The 14,540-nt window shown below is 40.8% G+C and overlaps 1 protein-coding gene and 1 long non-coding RNA gene across 6 annotated transcripts in view; one reads left to right on the top strand and one right to left on the bottom strand.

Moving 5' to 3' along the window:
- The window catches only part of KLHDC10 (kelch domain containing 10), a 63,787-nt gene that overhangs the window by 28,349 nt on the left and 20,898 nt on the right, over positions 1–14,540 (top strand). Inside the window, exons 1-2 of one of the 5 annotated variants that reach the window (XM_054237704.2) lie at positions 10,873–11,164; positions 11,987–12,092. The exons of the other annotated variants lie outside the window; for them this stretch is intronic. Coding sequence (XP_054093679.1) covers positions 11,096–11,164; positions 11,987–12,092 — 175 coding nt within the window. The 5' untranslated portion in view covers positions 10,873–11,095. Of the gene's footprint in view, positions 1–10,872; positions 11,165–11,986; positions 12,093–14,540 lie in introns of those variants that run through there. 5 annotated transcript variants of the gene reach the window in all.
- Positions 1,131–10,518, bottom strand: LOC128928464 (uncharacterized). The gene is made up of 3 exons (XR_008473483.2): positions 10,418–10,518; positions 5,711–5,821; positions 1,131–1,746 (listed from the first exon to the last, which is right to left on the bottom strand). It is a non-coding gene; the product is annotated as an uncharacterized LOC128928464 (long non-coding RNA).

The following is a 14,540-nucleotide window of genomic DNA, read 5'->3' as shown; positions in this document are numbered from 1 at the left end:
ACCTTACTTGGAATATTCTCAGGAAAAAAATAAAGAAATAAAAATAAGAATACCCAGTGTTGGCAAGGGTATGGGAAAATAAACCTCATATATTGAAGAAAGTGTAAATTTTATATAGCTATTCTGAAACTAGTTTGGTGATATGTATTAAAAACCTTAGAAATGTTCATACCCGTTGACCTAGTACTTTTTACTTGTAGAAATGTTGCATTCCTTCTACTTTTTATTTTTTCTACTAAAACATACTCCATACTGAAAAAAAGAAAATCTCAGAGGAAGGTTGAAAACTCTGGTTCACACTATTTTTCTAGATACAACAAATTGTCACACAAGTGTACTTCATGTAATTTAGGCTGTATTAAATTATTTACAACCCAGTATATCTAATTTTAACTGGAGTTTGTTTTTTTGTAACCTAAGAAAAATTCCTGCAACTGCTATAGATATTTCTCTAGCTAGTTCCTAACCTATTTTTGGCAGCCAAGCTGCAGAGCATGCATAAAATCAACTGTAAAATGGGTCAAGATAAGATCCTTGAGATGGTGTACCACCTTTTAGCATGAGTAAATTTTGTTGGTAAAAACTAAAGGCCAGGCTGGGTGGCTCATACGTGTAATCCCCACTCTTTAGGAGGCCAAGGTGGGCAGATTGCTTGAGTCCAGGAGTTCAAGACCAGCCTGGACAACACAGTGAAACCCTGTCTCCACAAAAAATACAAAAATTAGCCGGGCATGGTGGTGCACACTTATAGTCCCAGCTACTCAGGAGGTTGAGGTGGGAGGATCACCTGAGCCCAGGAGGCACAGGTTGCAGTAAGCCATGATTGTAGCACTGCATTCCAGCCTGAGCGAGAGAGTGAAACTTTGTCTCAAAAAAAAAAAAAAAAAAAAATTAGGTTATTGTAGTATTATATGACAGGAAACCCATTGTACACACATGGCCAAGCAGGCATGTCTAATTCTATAGCATTTTTTCTTTATTCTATTTATAAATTGGAGTACTAATTTACCAGTTTCCAATGAGAAATCTAACTTGTGCTGAATAAAGCATAAATTAAGCTTCATTTTAAATTATATTAATAATTTTATGTATACTAATTAAGGAATTGTTTAGGATATATAATTCAACATAATGATATAAAACATATAAACATAAAAAACAAAGGAAATAGTGACATAACAGGTTGTATCTGAATGGTGGGGATTTTATTTTCTTTTGTATGGTGTCTGTTTTTCAATTTTTTGATAGTAAAAAAGAAAGATTGCACAGGTAAGTTTTATACCATTGGTTATTTGTAAGCCCTCAGTAGCCTCAATCAGTGGTTGAGAAAGGTGGCCCCTGATAGTGCTGGAATTGAGGGGGGCATTAACTCAGCATCAGCAACATGAGGATCACTAGTGGCCTTCTTCTCACTAGTTCTCACCTTCTTTAACCTCTATGTAGTGTTTGATGCTGTTGACTACTTGCCCTTCTTAAATTTCTCTCTTTTTTTGGGTTGCTTTACTGTATAGTTCTAGATGTTTTCTTCCTACCTCTTTTGATTGTTCATTCCGTTTCCTTCTCTAGCTTCTTTCTTCCTACCCCCTCAAGGTGGGTATTGCTCCAGTGTTCTGTCTTCTCCATTATCTCCTTTGGTTGTCTCATCAACTTTCACAGGCTTAACTCTCTTCGTTTGTTCGTTCCTTCATTCTTTCATTCTTTCAGTATTTCTTGATTGCTTCCTTTGTATTGTACTAGCCTGATGATCTAAGTAATAGAGAATCCGGTAAACAGACAATCACAGAATAATTTGAGCATAATTCTTTGTGGTAAGTGTTATGATGAAGTAGCATGCTATGGTAGCACAAAGGAGAGGTTCCTGACTCAGCTTGGCTGGAGGAGGGTGACAAGGAGTGGCCATGAGGATGACATCAGAAGGGTTGTGGATAAAGGCTGAGTAGGTGTCAGCAAAGGAAGGTTGGATCCTCACAAACTGGTGATTAGGCAGCTTGAGTAAAGGCATTTAGGCAAAACAGAACATGGTGTTTTTAGAGATCTAGAGAAAGTTCAGCACAGTGGGAAACGGGGTGGACAAAAGAGGCTGGAGAGGGCACAGATCAAGTGGATATCGCCCAAGTGGAGTTCTCAGGATCACATTTGGATTTTTCAATAGTGAAGAGATTTAATTAAAGGTGAATTATAAGATGACTACTGTTATCAGTGTGCAAAATGATGAAGACAGAAATGAGGTAGTTGTAATAGGAATGGAGAGTAGGGGCTGGGCATGGTTGCTTATACCTGTAATCCTAGCAGAGTGAAACCCTTTACACACACACACACACACACACACACACGTACAATTAGCCAGGTGTGGTGGGGTATGCCTGTAGTCCCAGCTACTCAGGAGGCTGAGGCAGGAAGATTACTTGCACCTAGGAGTTTGAGGCTGCAGTAAGCTATAATCATGCCACTGCATTCCAGCCTGGGTGAAAAAGTGAGGCCCTGTCTCATAAGAAAAAAAAAATAGAGAATTAATTTGACATATCAGGAAGTGGAAATGGAATTAGATGTAGATTTTAGGCCAAGGATAATAAATTCAGTTTAATCTCTCCAAGCCAATAATAGCATATCCTTTAACACTCAGTTCAAGATTATTTCCAGGGAAACTTCCTTGGCAGGTCTCTCCCCTCTTTGTTCTGATGGCACCTTCCATGTACCTACCTGTATCATAGCACTTACTGTTGTACTGAATTGTAGTTGTGTACTTGTCCGTGCCTCCCACTAGACTGTAAGCTCTGTAAGGGCAGGGACAGCAGGGCAATGCCTTTCATATCACTTACCCATAGTGAATGTAGCAGGTATATCATATGTATTAAAGTATTATAAAGGCCAGTCAGGAAACAGGATGAGACTAATATTTTATTATGTTCTCAACTTCTCTTTGGTGTTGGTGACAGTGAACTAATGAATTGTTGAGAACATGAAGATGCTATTGTTTAATGCTTCAATAGGTTTTTTGTTTTATTTTTAAACTTATCTATACTTTTGAAATAGCCACTTCCAGGCCTCTTATTTTGGAATTCTTTATATCACCTCTCTTGGTTCAGGTTGTAGACAGTTTCATAGGGCCCATTTTCGGTCACTAGATTCCTTCACCAGATCCTGCATCCTCTCTAAAACATAGTTCTGCCAATTAGAACTGTGGTGTAGTGAAAACAGTAATGGTGTAATGAAAACTGGTTTTTATTATAAAATGGCAGACTTGCTGGGTGCGGTGGATCACGAGGTCAAGAGATCGAGACCATCCTGGTTAACATGGTGAAACCCCGTCTCTACTAAAAATACAAAAAATTAGCTGGGCATGGTGGCACACGCCTATAATTCCAGCTACCCAAGAGGCTGAGGCAGGAGAATTGCCTGAACCCAGGAGGCAGAGGTTGCGGTGAGCCGAGATCGCACCATTGCACTCCAGCCTGGGAAACAAGAGTGAAACTCCGTCTCAAAAAAAAAAAAAAAAAATTGGCAGACTTAACATACCCTTCCCCTGCTTCTCAGATATCACTGGAGATGACAAAACAGACATAAGACAAAGAATAAATCATTGTCATTATAAAAAGAAGAAGAAGAACAGAAAAGGGAGACTTTGAAACGAGGTGACTTGGATCTGAATCCAAGCTCTGCCATTTACCAACTGCATGACCTTGAGCAAGTTGCTTTTTCTTTTTTGGCCTCAGCTGCCTCATCTGTAAAATGAGAATGTTGATAATAGGACCTACCTTCTGGAGTTACTGTGAAATCAGGAGAGACAATATGTACAGAGCACTTAGGAGAGTTTCTTTACATGTAGCAAATGCTGAATTAATGTTAGCTATCATTGTTACTGTTATGGTACCAGAAGTTTTTAGAAATGTTAGGGTACTAGAAAACAATTGGAATTACATTGATGGAGGAACCAGCACAGAGTAAAATGCAACCCAGAATAGATGGTCCTGCTGCACGATGGAGGTCAGAGAATGTAGCAGGGCTCTTTTCTTAAACTCGAAGCCTAGAGGCAGCAAGGATAGGAAGATGGAGCAGTTTTGGAGGACTATCTGGGCAGGTAATGAAAGATAGTATGGTTTGCTGGAAGATAAGTGCCTTCAATGTTCTGAGGGGAAATTATTCTCAAGACAGAATTCTATATCCAGCCTGGATCATGTTTAAGTGGGGGGTAAAAATGAGGAAGATCTCTGAAAGTTTGTGCCATCCCATTTTGATAAAATTACTTGAAGATGTACTCCTGGTAAAATGAAAAATCCAAAATAGAGGAAGATTTGAATATAAGAAGTGGAGTATGCCAAGAAATTCAGGAAGGCTAGTGTAAGTGTTGATATTGCTAAAATATAGAGAAGTAAAATTATGCACATAGGTGTGAATATATGTATATACTTGACCCTTGAACAATTCAGGTGTTAAAGACGCTGACCTCCATGTAATAAAAAATCTGGGCATAGCTTTAGACTACTAATAGTTTATGGTTGACCAGAAGTCTTACTGATAACATAGTAAGCTAACACATATTTTGTATATATATTATATATTATATTCTTACAATAAAGGAAACTGGAGGAAGGAAACAAATATTTTTAACAATATCCTTGTGGCCAGTCATGGTGGCTCACACCTGTAATTCTAGCACATTGGGAAGCTGAGGTGGGTGGATTGCTTGAGTCCAAACTGCCATGTTGCCCATTTTGAGATCAGCCTGGGCAACATGGCAAAACCCTGCCTCCATTTTAATTCTAAAAAATTTAAGAAAGACAATAATCCTTGTCATGGCAAGGAAAATATTATTATTATTTATTATCTTTCAACGTTATCCAAGAAGGATAAGAAAATTATAGGCCAGGCTCAGCGGCTTATGCCTGTAATCCAACACTCTGGGAGGCTGAGGCAGGCGGATCACTTGAGGTCAGTAGTTCAAAACCAGCCTGGCCAACATGATGAAATCCCATCTCTACTAAAAATACAAAAAAATTGGTTGGGTGTGGTGGCGGGCGCCTGTAATCCCAGCTACTGAGGAGGCTGAGGCAGGAGAATCACTTTAACCTGGGAGCCAGGATCATGCCACTGCACTCCAGCCTGGGCAACAGAGCAAGACACTGTCTCAAAAAAAAAAGTAAAAATAAAATATATTTACTATTCATTAAGTGGAGGTGGATCATCATAAAAGTCTTCATCCTCATTGAAATTCAAATAATATAGAAATGCATAGGGTGAAGGCCAGGCACTGTGGCTTACGTCTATAATCCCAGCACTTTGGGAGGCTGAGGCGGGTGGATCATGAGGTCAGGAGATCAAGACCAGCCTGGCCAACATAACGAAACCCCATCTCTACTAAAAATGCAAAACTATTAGCCGGGTGTGGTGGCAAGCAACTGTAATTCCAGCTACTTGGGAGGCTGAGGCAGGAGAGTGCCTATAATCCCAGCTATTCGGGAGGCTGAGGCAGGAGAGTGCCTATAATCCCAGCTATTCGGGAGGCTGAGGCAGGAGAATGAACCCAGTAAGTCAAGATCGAGCCACTGCACTCCAGCTTGGGCAACAGCGAAACTCCATCGCAAAAACAAAAACGACAATTCAGTGAGAGAATGTATATAAGAGGCTGGAGCAGGTGCATTAGTCTGTTCTTGCACTGCCATAAAGAAATACCTGAGACTGTGTACTTTATAAAGAAATTCAATTGACTCACGGTTCTGCATGCTGTATAGGAAACATGGTGGCATCTGCTTCTGGAGAGGCCCCAAAGAGCTTTTTCTCATGGCAGGAGACAAGTGGAACCAGGTGTCTTACATGGCAGGAGCTGGATCAAGAGGGGGTAGGGGAAGGTACCAAGCGCTTTTTAAACAACCAGATCTTGTGAGAACTCATTCTCGTTACAGTACCAAGAAGAGATAGTGCTAATCCATTCATGAGAACTTCGGCGCCATGATCCAGTCACCTCCCACCATGCCCATGCCCCATCTCCAACACTGGGGATGACAACTGAACATTAGATTTGGGCGGGGCCACAGATCCAAACTGTATCAGCAGACGTTTCCCAAAAGAAACATTCAAATGGCCAATAAACACGAAAAGGTGCTCACCCTCATTGTGATGAGAGAAATGAATATTAAAACTACGAGACGAGACAGCTTTACAGACTCGCAGGAATTGCCAAATTAAAAAGACTGACAATGGCAATACAAAATATTGGCAAGGATGTGGAGCAACAAATTCTCACATGCTGCTGTTGGATGTATAAATTGGTACAACCATTTTGAAAAACATTTTGGCTTTGTCAAATGAAGGTGAATGTTTACATTAAGATTCAGAAATACCATGTTTAGATTTATAGCCAACAGAAATACAAGCCCCTGTGCGCTTGCAATGTGTGCAAAAATGTTCATGGCAACATTAAGAACCACAAATTTGAAACAACCCCAAATGCCTATTCATGCAACTTAGACTGGATACATTGTGGTATATAGTCATACGAATAAATAGTATTTGGCAAGGGAAATGAAAAGACCACCTCTGCTCCCCTAGAACATGGATGAATCTCAAAAACATAATTGCGAATAAAAGAGCCCGGGAAGAATACATACTATATTATGCTACATACTATATTATTCTATTCAAATACGCTTTAAAACATGACTAAAACACCAAAAGCCAAAATAGACAAATGGGACCTAATTAAACTCCAGAGCTTCTGTACAGCCAAAGAAACAATCATTAGAGTGAACCAGCAACCAACAGAATGGGAAAAAATTTTTGCAATTTACCCATCTGACAAAGGGCTAATATCCAGAATCTACAAAGAACCAAAACAGATTTACAAGAAAAAAAACAAACTCATCCAAAAGTGGGAGAAGGATATGAACAGACACTTTTCAAAAGAAGACATATATGAGGCCAACAAACATATGGAAAAAATGCTCATCATCACTGATTATTAGAGAAATGCAAATCAAAACCACATTGAGATGCCACCTCACACCAGTTAGAATGGTGATGATTAAAAAAGTCTGGAGACAACAGATGCTGGAGAGGATGTGGAGAAATAGGAACACTGTTACACTGTTAGTGGGAGTGTAAGTTAATTCAACCATTGTGGAAGACAGTGTGGCGTTTCCTCAAGGACCTAGAAAGAGAAATTCCATTTGACCCAGCAATCCCATTACTGGGTATATACCCAAAGGAATATAAATCATTCTATTATAAAGACACATGCACATGTGTGTTCACAGGGGCACTGTTTACAATAGCAAAGGCTTGGAACCAATCCAAATGCCCATCGATGATAGACTGGACAAGGAAAATGTGGCACATATACACCATGGGATACTGAGCAGCCATAAACAAAAACGATGAGTTCGTGTCCTTTGTAGGGACATGGATGAATCTGGAAACCATCATTCTCAGCAAACTGACACAAGAACCGAAAATCAAACACCACATGTTCTCAGTCATAGGTGGGTGTTGAACAATGAGAATGCATGGACACAGGGAGGGGAGCAGCACACAGTGGGGTCTGTTGGTGGAGGGCCAAGGGAAGGACAGTGGGGGCATGGGGAGGTCAGGGAGGAATAACATGGGGAGAAATGCCAGATGTAGGTGACAGGGATGGAGGCAGCAAACCACATTGCCATGTGTGTACCTATGCAACAATCCTGCATGAGCTGCACATGTACCCCAGAACCTAAAGTACAAAAAAAAAAAAAAAACTAGGTCAAAATAAACAGTATTGTTTAGGGATGCATACCTAGATATAATAAAGCTATAAAAAGACACAGATTTTATCATTGCCCTAAAAATTAGGAAGTAGGATACTCCAGAAGTGAAGGCTGGAGGGTGTGACCAAGACGGGCAGGCGGAGTGCTGCCAGTATCTGGGTGCTGGCGCTGTTTTGTTTCTTAACCTGGATGATGATTATATGTTCCTATTTTAGTAATTTGTTAAGGTCTTGATGCAGTATTCAGTTTCTTGAGCTGGATGATAGTTAGGTTTCTCTTTTTAATAATTTGTTAAACTGTGCATTTATATTTATGTAAATTCTAATGCATACCATATTTAACAGTAAAAGGAGTTAAATTTTAAAAGCAAAGATCCTGCCTCACATCTTCACTCAACCACCATTAACAGGCGAGTTTCTTTCCAGATGTGGTTTATTCTGAAGAGTGTTAAAAAAATAAAAGTTTGTTTTTCAGAAAATATTAGGAGTAATAAGATGTAGATCTTTGTGGGAGAAAAGAGACCTTATTTCAATAAGATCAGAAAAGTGGGAAAATAAAGCAATAAAGTAAATAAAAAACATAAGATTGCAGGGGCAAATCTAAATAAAATCATCAAATGGGCCTTATCTCTGGAATGTATTTAGTTTACTATTTTAATAGGCTTAAAGAAAAAGTGTGACTTTGCTGTATTAAATAAAACATTTAATAAACTTTGATATTTAATGTGTTCGTTTTGTTAAAATGTATCTAGTGCCCACATGACATGTGCTTTTCAGTATGTTACATTTGAATACAAACTTTGTGCTGGGCACACAGTGGCTCATGCCTGTAATCCCAGCACTTTGGGAGGCTGAGGCAGGAGGATCTCTTGAGCCCAGGAGTTGGAAACCAGCCTAGGCAACACTTTGTCTCTTAAAAAAATTTAAAAATTTCCCTGGCAAGCAGACTCGGATGGAAAAGAGGAAAAAAATTTTTTTAAATTAGCCAGGTGTGGTGGTACGCACCTGTGGTCCCAGCTACTTGGGAGACTGAGATAGAGGATTGCTTAAGCCTGAGAGGTCAAGGCTGCAGTGAGCAGTGATTGTATAAATAGATAAGTACCCCACATCCATTCCTGGTAAGGGAAAACATTCTTAAGCATCCAGGGATAAAAGATTTATTTTGTGACAGAATACTATAAGAAACCAGTAGGGCCGGGCGCAGTAGCTCACAGCTGTAATCCCAGCACTTTGGGAGGCCGAGGCAGGTGGATCACGAGGTCAAGAGATCGAGACCATCCTGGTCAACATGGTGAAACCCCGTCTCTACTAAAAATACAAAAAATTAGCTGGGCATGGTGGCGCATGCCTGTAATCCCGGCTACTCAGGAGACTGAGGCAGGAGAATTGCCTGAACCCAGGAGGCGGAGGTTGTGGTGAGCCGAGATCGCCCCATTGCACTCCAGCCTGGGCAACAAGAGCAAAACTCCATCTCAGAAAAAAAAGAAATCAGTTGTAGGGCTGGGTGCGGTGGCTCACGCCTGTAATCCCAGCACTTTGGGAGGTCAGAGTGGGCGGATCATGACGTCAGAAGATCGAGATCATACTTGCTAACACCGTGAAAACCCCGTCTCTACACAAAAAGAAAAACAGTAGTGGGTTGCGGTGAGCCGAGATCGCCCCATTGCACTCCCGCCTGGGTAACAAGAGTGGACTCCGTCTCAAAAAACAAAACAGTAGTAAACATTGTATATGAGGTATCACAGTATCCTCATGAAAGTAAAAAAAAAAAAAAAAAAAAAAAAAAAGACATGCAGGTGCATGCCAAAGAATTAAAAATAAATAAAAAGCAAGATAAAGATGCCCACTGTCATTTCCACTATTCAACCTTGTTCAGGAGTTTTCAGCCAATACAGTAGAAGACAAGGAAAAGAAAAAAGAAAAAGAGGTACACATATTGGAAAGGAAGAGTTAAAGTTGGCATTAACAACAGACGATCTGATTGTGTACCTATAAAATTCAAGATAATACATGATAAACTAACACTAGAGTTCAGAAAATTGGGTGGACAAAATTTAAACGTGCAAAAATAAATCACCTTCCTACATATTAACAGCAACCAGTTAGAAGATAAAAGAGGTTATCTATTTAAAATTGTATGGAAATTTATAGAGTATTTAGAAAAGAGAAGAAAATGAAACTATACTTATCAAATACAGAAACTAGCTGGACAGCCAGGCGCTATGGCTCATGCCTGAAATCCGAACACCTTGGGAGGCCGAGGTGGGTGGATGGCCTGAGGTCAGGAGTTCAAGACCACCCTGGCCAACATGGTGAAACTCCATTTCTACGAAAAGTACAAAAATTGGCCGGGTGTGGTAGCTTACGCCTGTAATCCCAGCTCTTTGAGAGGCCAACGTGGGTGGATAACCTGAGAGGTTAGGAGTTCAAGACCAGCCTGGCCAACATGGCGAAACCCAAACCCCCTCTCTATTAAAAATACAAAAATTAGGCAAACATCATCGCGCACACCTGTAATCCCAGCTACTCGGAAGGCTGAGGCAGGAGAATTGCTGAAACCCAGGAGGCCGAGGTTGGCCAAGATCGCGCCGCTGTACTCCAGCCTGGGCGACGGAGTGAGACTCCCGTCTCAAAAAGATAAAATCCCAGACCCAGTGGGCCGCGCCTATAGTCTCTACTTACTCAGGAGGCTGAGGTTGTAGAATCACTGGAACCGGGAGGCGGAGGTAGCGGTGAGTTTAGATCGCGCCACTGCACTCCATCTGGGGCGACAAAGAAAGACTACTCAAAAAAGAAAAGAAAAGAAAAAACTAGCGGGTTGAGGTCACGTGTGCCCGTAGTTCCAGCCACTCAGGTGGGAGAATCGCCTGAACCCGAGGGCGGAAGTTGCAGTGAGCTGAGATCGCGCACCAGCCTAGGCGACCGAGCGAGACTGCGCCTCAACAAACAAAAAAACAAAATGCTATACTCATGGATATTAAAAAAAAGCAAAAAGAATAAGTGGCTAGGGATTATGTTCCTTAATGGGCTATTCCGATAAAATCCTCAAGGGACTTTTTAAGAATTGCATTTTAATTTCCACGTAACTTCCGGTTTGACAAAAATTGCAAAAATGCTCACGCCTGGATTCCCAGCACTTTGGGAGGCTGAGGATGGCAGATCACAACATCAGGAGTTTGAGACCAACCTGACCAACATAGTGATACCCCGTCTCTACTAAAAATACAAAAATTAGCCGGGCGTGGTGGTGCATGCCTGTAATCCCAGCTAATCGGGAGGCTAAGGCAGGAGAAGCGCTGGAACCCTGGAGGCGGAGGTTGCGATGAGCCGAGATGGCGCCATTGCACTCCAGCCTGGGCAATGAGCGAAACTCCATTTAAAAAAAAAAGCAAAAATGGTAGACATTCTCCTGTATCCTGTCTGGGCATGGTGAGTCACGCCAGTAATGTCAGCACTTTGGGAGGCTGAGATGGGTGGATCATTTGGGCTCATGAGTTACCAGCCTCGAGACCAGCCTGGGCAACCAGGCGAAACGCCGTCTCTACCAAAAATACAAAATAATAGCTGGGCGTGGTGGTGAGCGCCGGTGGTACCAGCTACTCGGAATGCTGAGGTGGTGGGAGGATTGCTTGAGTGCTGGAGGTGGAGGTTGCAGTGAGCTGAGATTGAGGCGCTGCACTCCAGCCTGGGCGACAGAGCGAGACTCCATCTCAAAAAAAAAAAAAAAGAAAGAAAGAAAAATTCTCCTATATCTTTTACCCAGATTCCCCAAATGTTATTTTCTCTTTCGCTTTATCCTGCTCCCTCTCCTGTCTCCTTCCCCACTTTGTACACAATACATATATGCATATTTTTCTGTTTCAACCATTTGAAAATTGCAGACATGTCTCTCTCTTTTTTTTTTTTTGAGACGGGGTCTCACCCTGTCGCCCAGGCTGGAGTGCAGTGGCGCAATCTGGGCTCACGCAACCTCTGCCTCCCAGGTTCAAGCGATTCTCCCGCCTCAACCTCCTGAATTGCTAGGACTGCTGTTATGCGCCACCATGCTCTGTATTTTTTTAGTAGGGTCGGGGTTTCACCATGTTGACCAGGCTGGTCTTGAGCTCCTGACCTCAAGTGATTCACCTGCCTTGACCTCCCGCAGTGCTGGGATTACAGATGTGAGCCACCGCGCCCAGCTGATGTCTCTTTAAAAAAAAAAAAATTCAAAAATTAGAAATTTTAGAGATGAAATTTTGTTCTATCACCCAGGCTGAAGTGCAGGGGTGCAATCATAGCTTACTGCACTCAAGTGATCCTCCCACCCACCTCAGCCACCCACGTAGCTGGGACTACAGAAATACACCACCATGCCCAGGTAATTTTTTTGGCGGGGTTGGTAGAATTAGGGTTTCATTATTTTGCCGTATCTCTTCATGTCTAAGTACTAAAGTGTTTGCTCCTGTAAAACAGACATTCTCTTCAGTAACTGCAGAACATGTATCAAAATTAGGCATCAACACTGATTATTAACCCCATAAATAATGGGTAAAATTAATACTAGTATGTAAGTTACAGACCTTGTTTCAGATTTTGCCATTATTATTTTGCCACTATCCTAATAATGTTTTGCTTGTTTTGCGACGGAGTCTTGTTCGATCACCAGGGTGGAGTGCAATGGTGCAGTGTCAGCTCACTGTAACCTCTGCCTCTTGGGTTCAAATGATTCACCTGCCTCAGCCTCCCAAGTAGCTGGGTTCACAGGTGCCCACCACCACACCTGGTTAATTTTTGTATTTTTAGTAGAGATGGGGTTTCACCATGTTGGCCAGGCTGGTCTGGAACTCCTGACCTCAGGCGATCTTTCTGCCTTGACCTTCCAAAGTGCTGGGTGTGAGCCACTGCACCCAGCTAATAATGTTCTTTAATAGCAGTAGAAAATCCGAGATTGTGTGTTGCGTTCTGTTTTCATGTGTTTTTATCCTCTTTCAGTGTTGAACAGTTTCTCAGCATTTGTCTTTTTTGACATTGATATTTTTGAACAGTTGCAGACTAGTTATGTTGTAAAACATCCCTTAGTTTTGGTTTTTCTCTGTTGTCTCATAATTATATTCAGCTTATGTATTTTTGGCAGGACTACCACTGAAATAACATTGCACATTATGTTGATTGATTTGTCCTGTTACTGGTTATTTTAATTTTGATCACCTGGTTAAGATGCTCTCTGTCCACAGGACTTTTTATAGACTTAACGGACTCATTCTAAAATTCATTGCAAAAGTAAGTGGAGAAAAATAGCTAGAAGTTTTTGGGAAAAAGTAATACAAAAATTTGTTCTAGATATCGAAAGATAGTTCAAAGCTATAATAATTAAAACAATGTGATAATGAGGGCCAGGCATGGTAATTCACACCTGTAATCCCAGCACTTTGGGAAGCCCTGTGGTAGGAGATGCTTATATAACCAACAAGTAATATTGTGGGCTGGTGTGAATGGATTGTTTGGTCTGAGCAACTTGGCCTCTGGGAGTAGTAAAAAGTTTTACCTGCCATTTGGGGGATATGGAGGAGCTAACTGGATCAGACTTCCTTGGCTTTCCTTAAGACTTCTAGGTCCAACAGAAGCCTGTCTTTTGTGGTAGAGGTAGTTGTGGCCTTTATTTTTGGAAAGAAGTAACCAGTTAAATTGATTTATCATTTAGCCTGTTTGATATTTATAACCAATAAATACTTTTAGCAATAAGTTTTTATTTTAAAAAATGGCCTCACTACAAATGTTCATTAGCACATCTGGAGATGGCTACATCTTGTGAGTAATAGATTTATTAAGCAATAAATATTATATGCTACTTGATTTGCAAGCTTTTGCATTTAAGCTTCTGTGTTCTTTTATATATTTGCATATTATTTACATATTTTAATATTTATATATCCTTAAAGAGCAATACATTTTGTATCCAAGGTGATTAGACCCGAATATTGGGATTTTCCTAATGCCAGTTTAGAACATGTCAATTTAGTATATGATAAAGGTGTCATTTTAAATAATTATAGGAGGGGTGGCTTTCTTTAAGTGATTTGGGAACAGTAGCCTGTCTATTTTGGGAGGAAAAATTAGAGCGTTACTGCATACAACACACAAAAATATAAATTCTGATGTATTCAAATTCTGAATATAAAAAATCGAAACATGAAATTATTCAGGATAAATGAGAATATTTTAACCATTTTATAATTCAGAGGTGAATGAGTTATGGAACAAGGGAGCTGTAAAAGACAAGATTGACAGACTCAGTTACATAAACACCTTTGTATGTTAATAGATGCCATAAACAAAAGACAAGGAGCAGCCTGGAAAAAACAAACATAATTCATTTGGGGTCTGGCTCAGTGGCTTATGCCTGTGATCCCAGCACTTTGGAAGGCTGGGGAAGCATGATCATTTGAGCTTAGAAGTTCAAGACCAGCCTGGGCAACATAGTAATACCTCATCTTTACAAAAAATTTAAAAATTAGCTTGGTGTGGTGGCTGATGCCTATAGACCCAGCTACTCCAGAGGCTGAGGGGGGAGGATCTCTTGAGGAAGAGAGGTCAAGCTTCAGTGCTCTGTGATTATGCTACTGCAGGGTCTCACTCAGCCTGGGTGACAGAGTAAGACCCTGTCTCAAAGGAAAAAGAAAAAAAAAAAATTACAAAATGGTGAGAAGACAACTTAATAGATCCAAAATAGACAAAGGATACAATCGGGCAGTTCCAAAAAGAAGAAATACAAATGGGCGGATAAACATGTGAACTGGTAAAATCAAGAAAATGGAAATTAACCTGA

The sequence above is a fragment of the Callithrix jacchus genome, chromosome 11 (genome assembly GCF_049354715.1).
Source record: "Callithrix jacchus isolate 240 chromosome 11, calJac240_pri, whole genome shotgun sequence".
Classification (NCBI taxonomy): Eukaryota; Metazoa; Chordata; class Mammalia; order Primates; family Cebidae; genus Callithrix; species Callithrix jacchus.
This window is presented reverse-complemented; position numbering and strand designations above follow the sequence as displayed.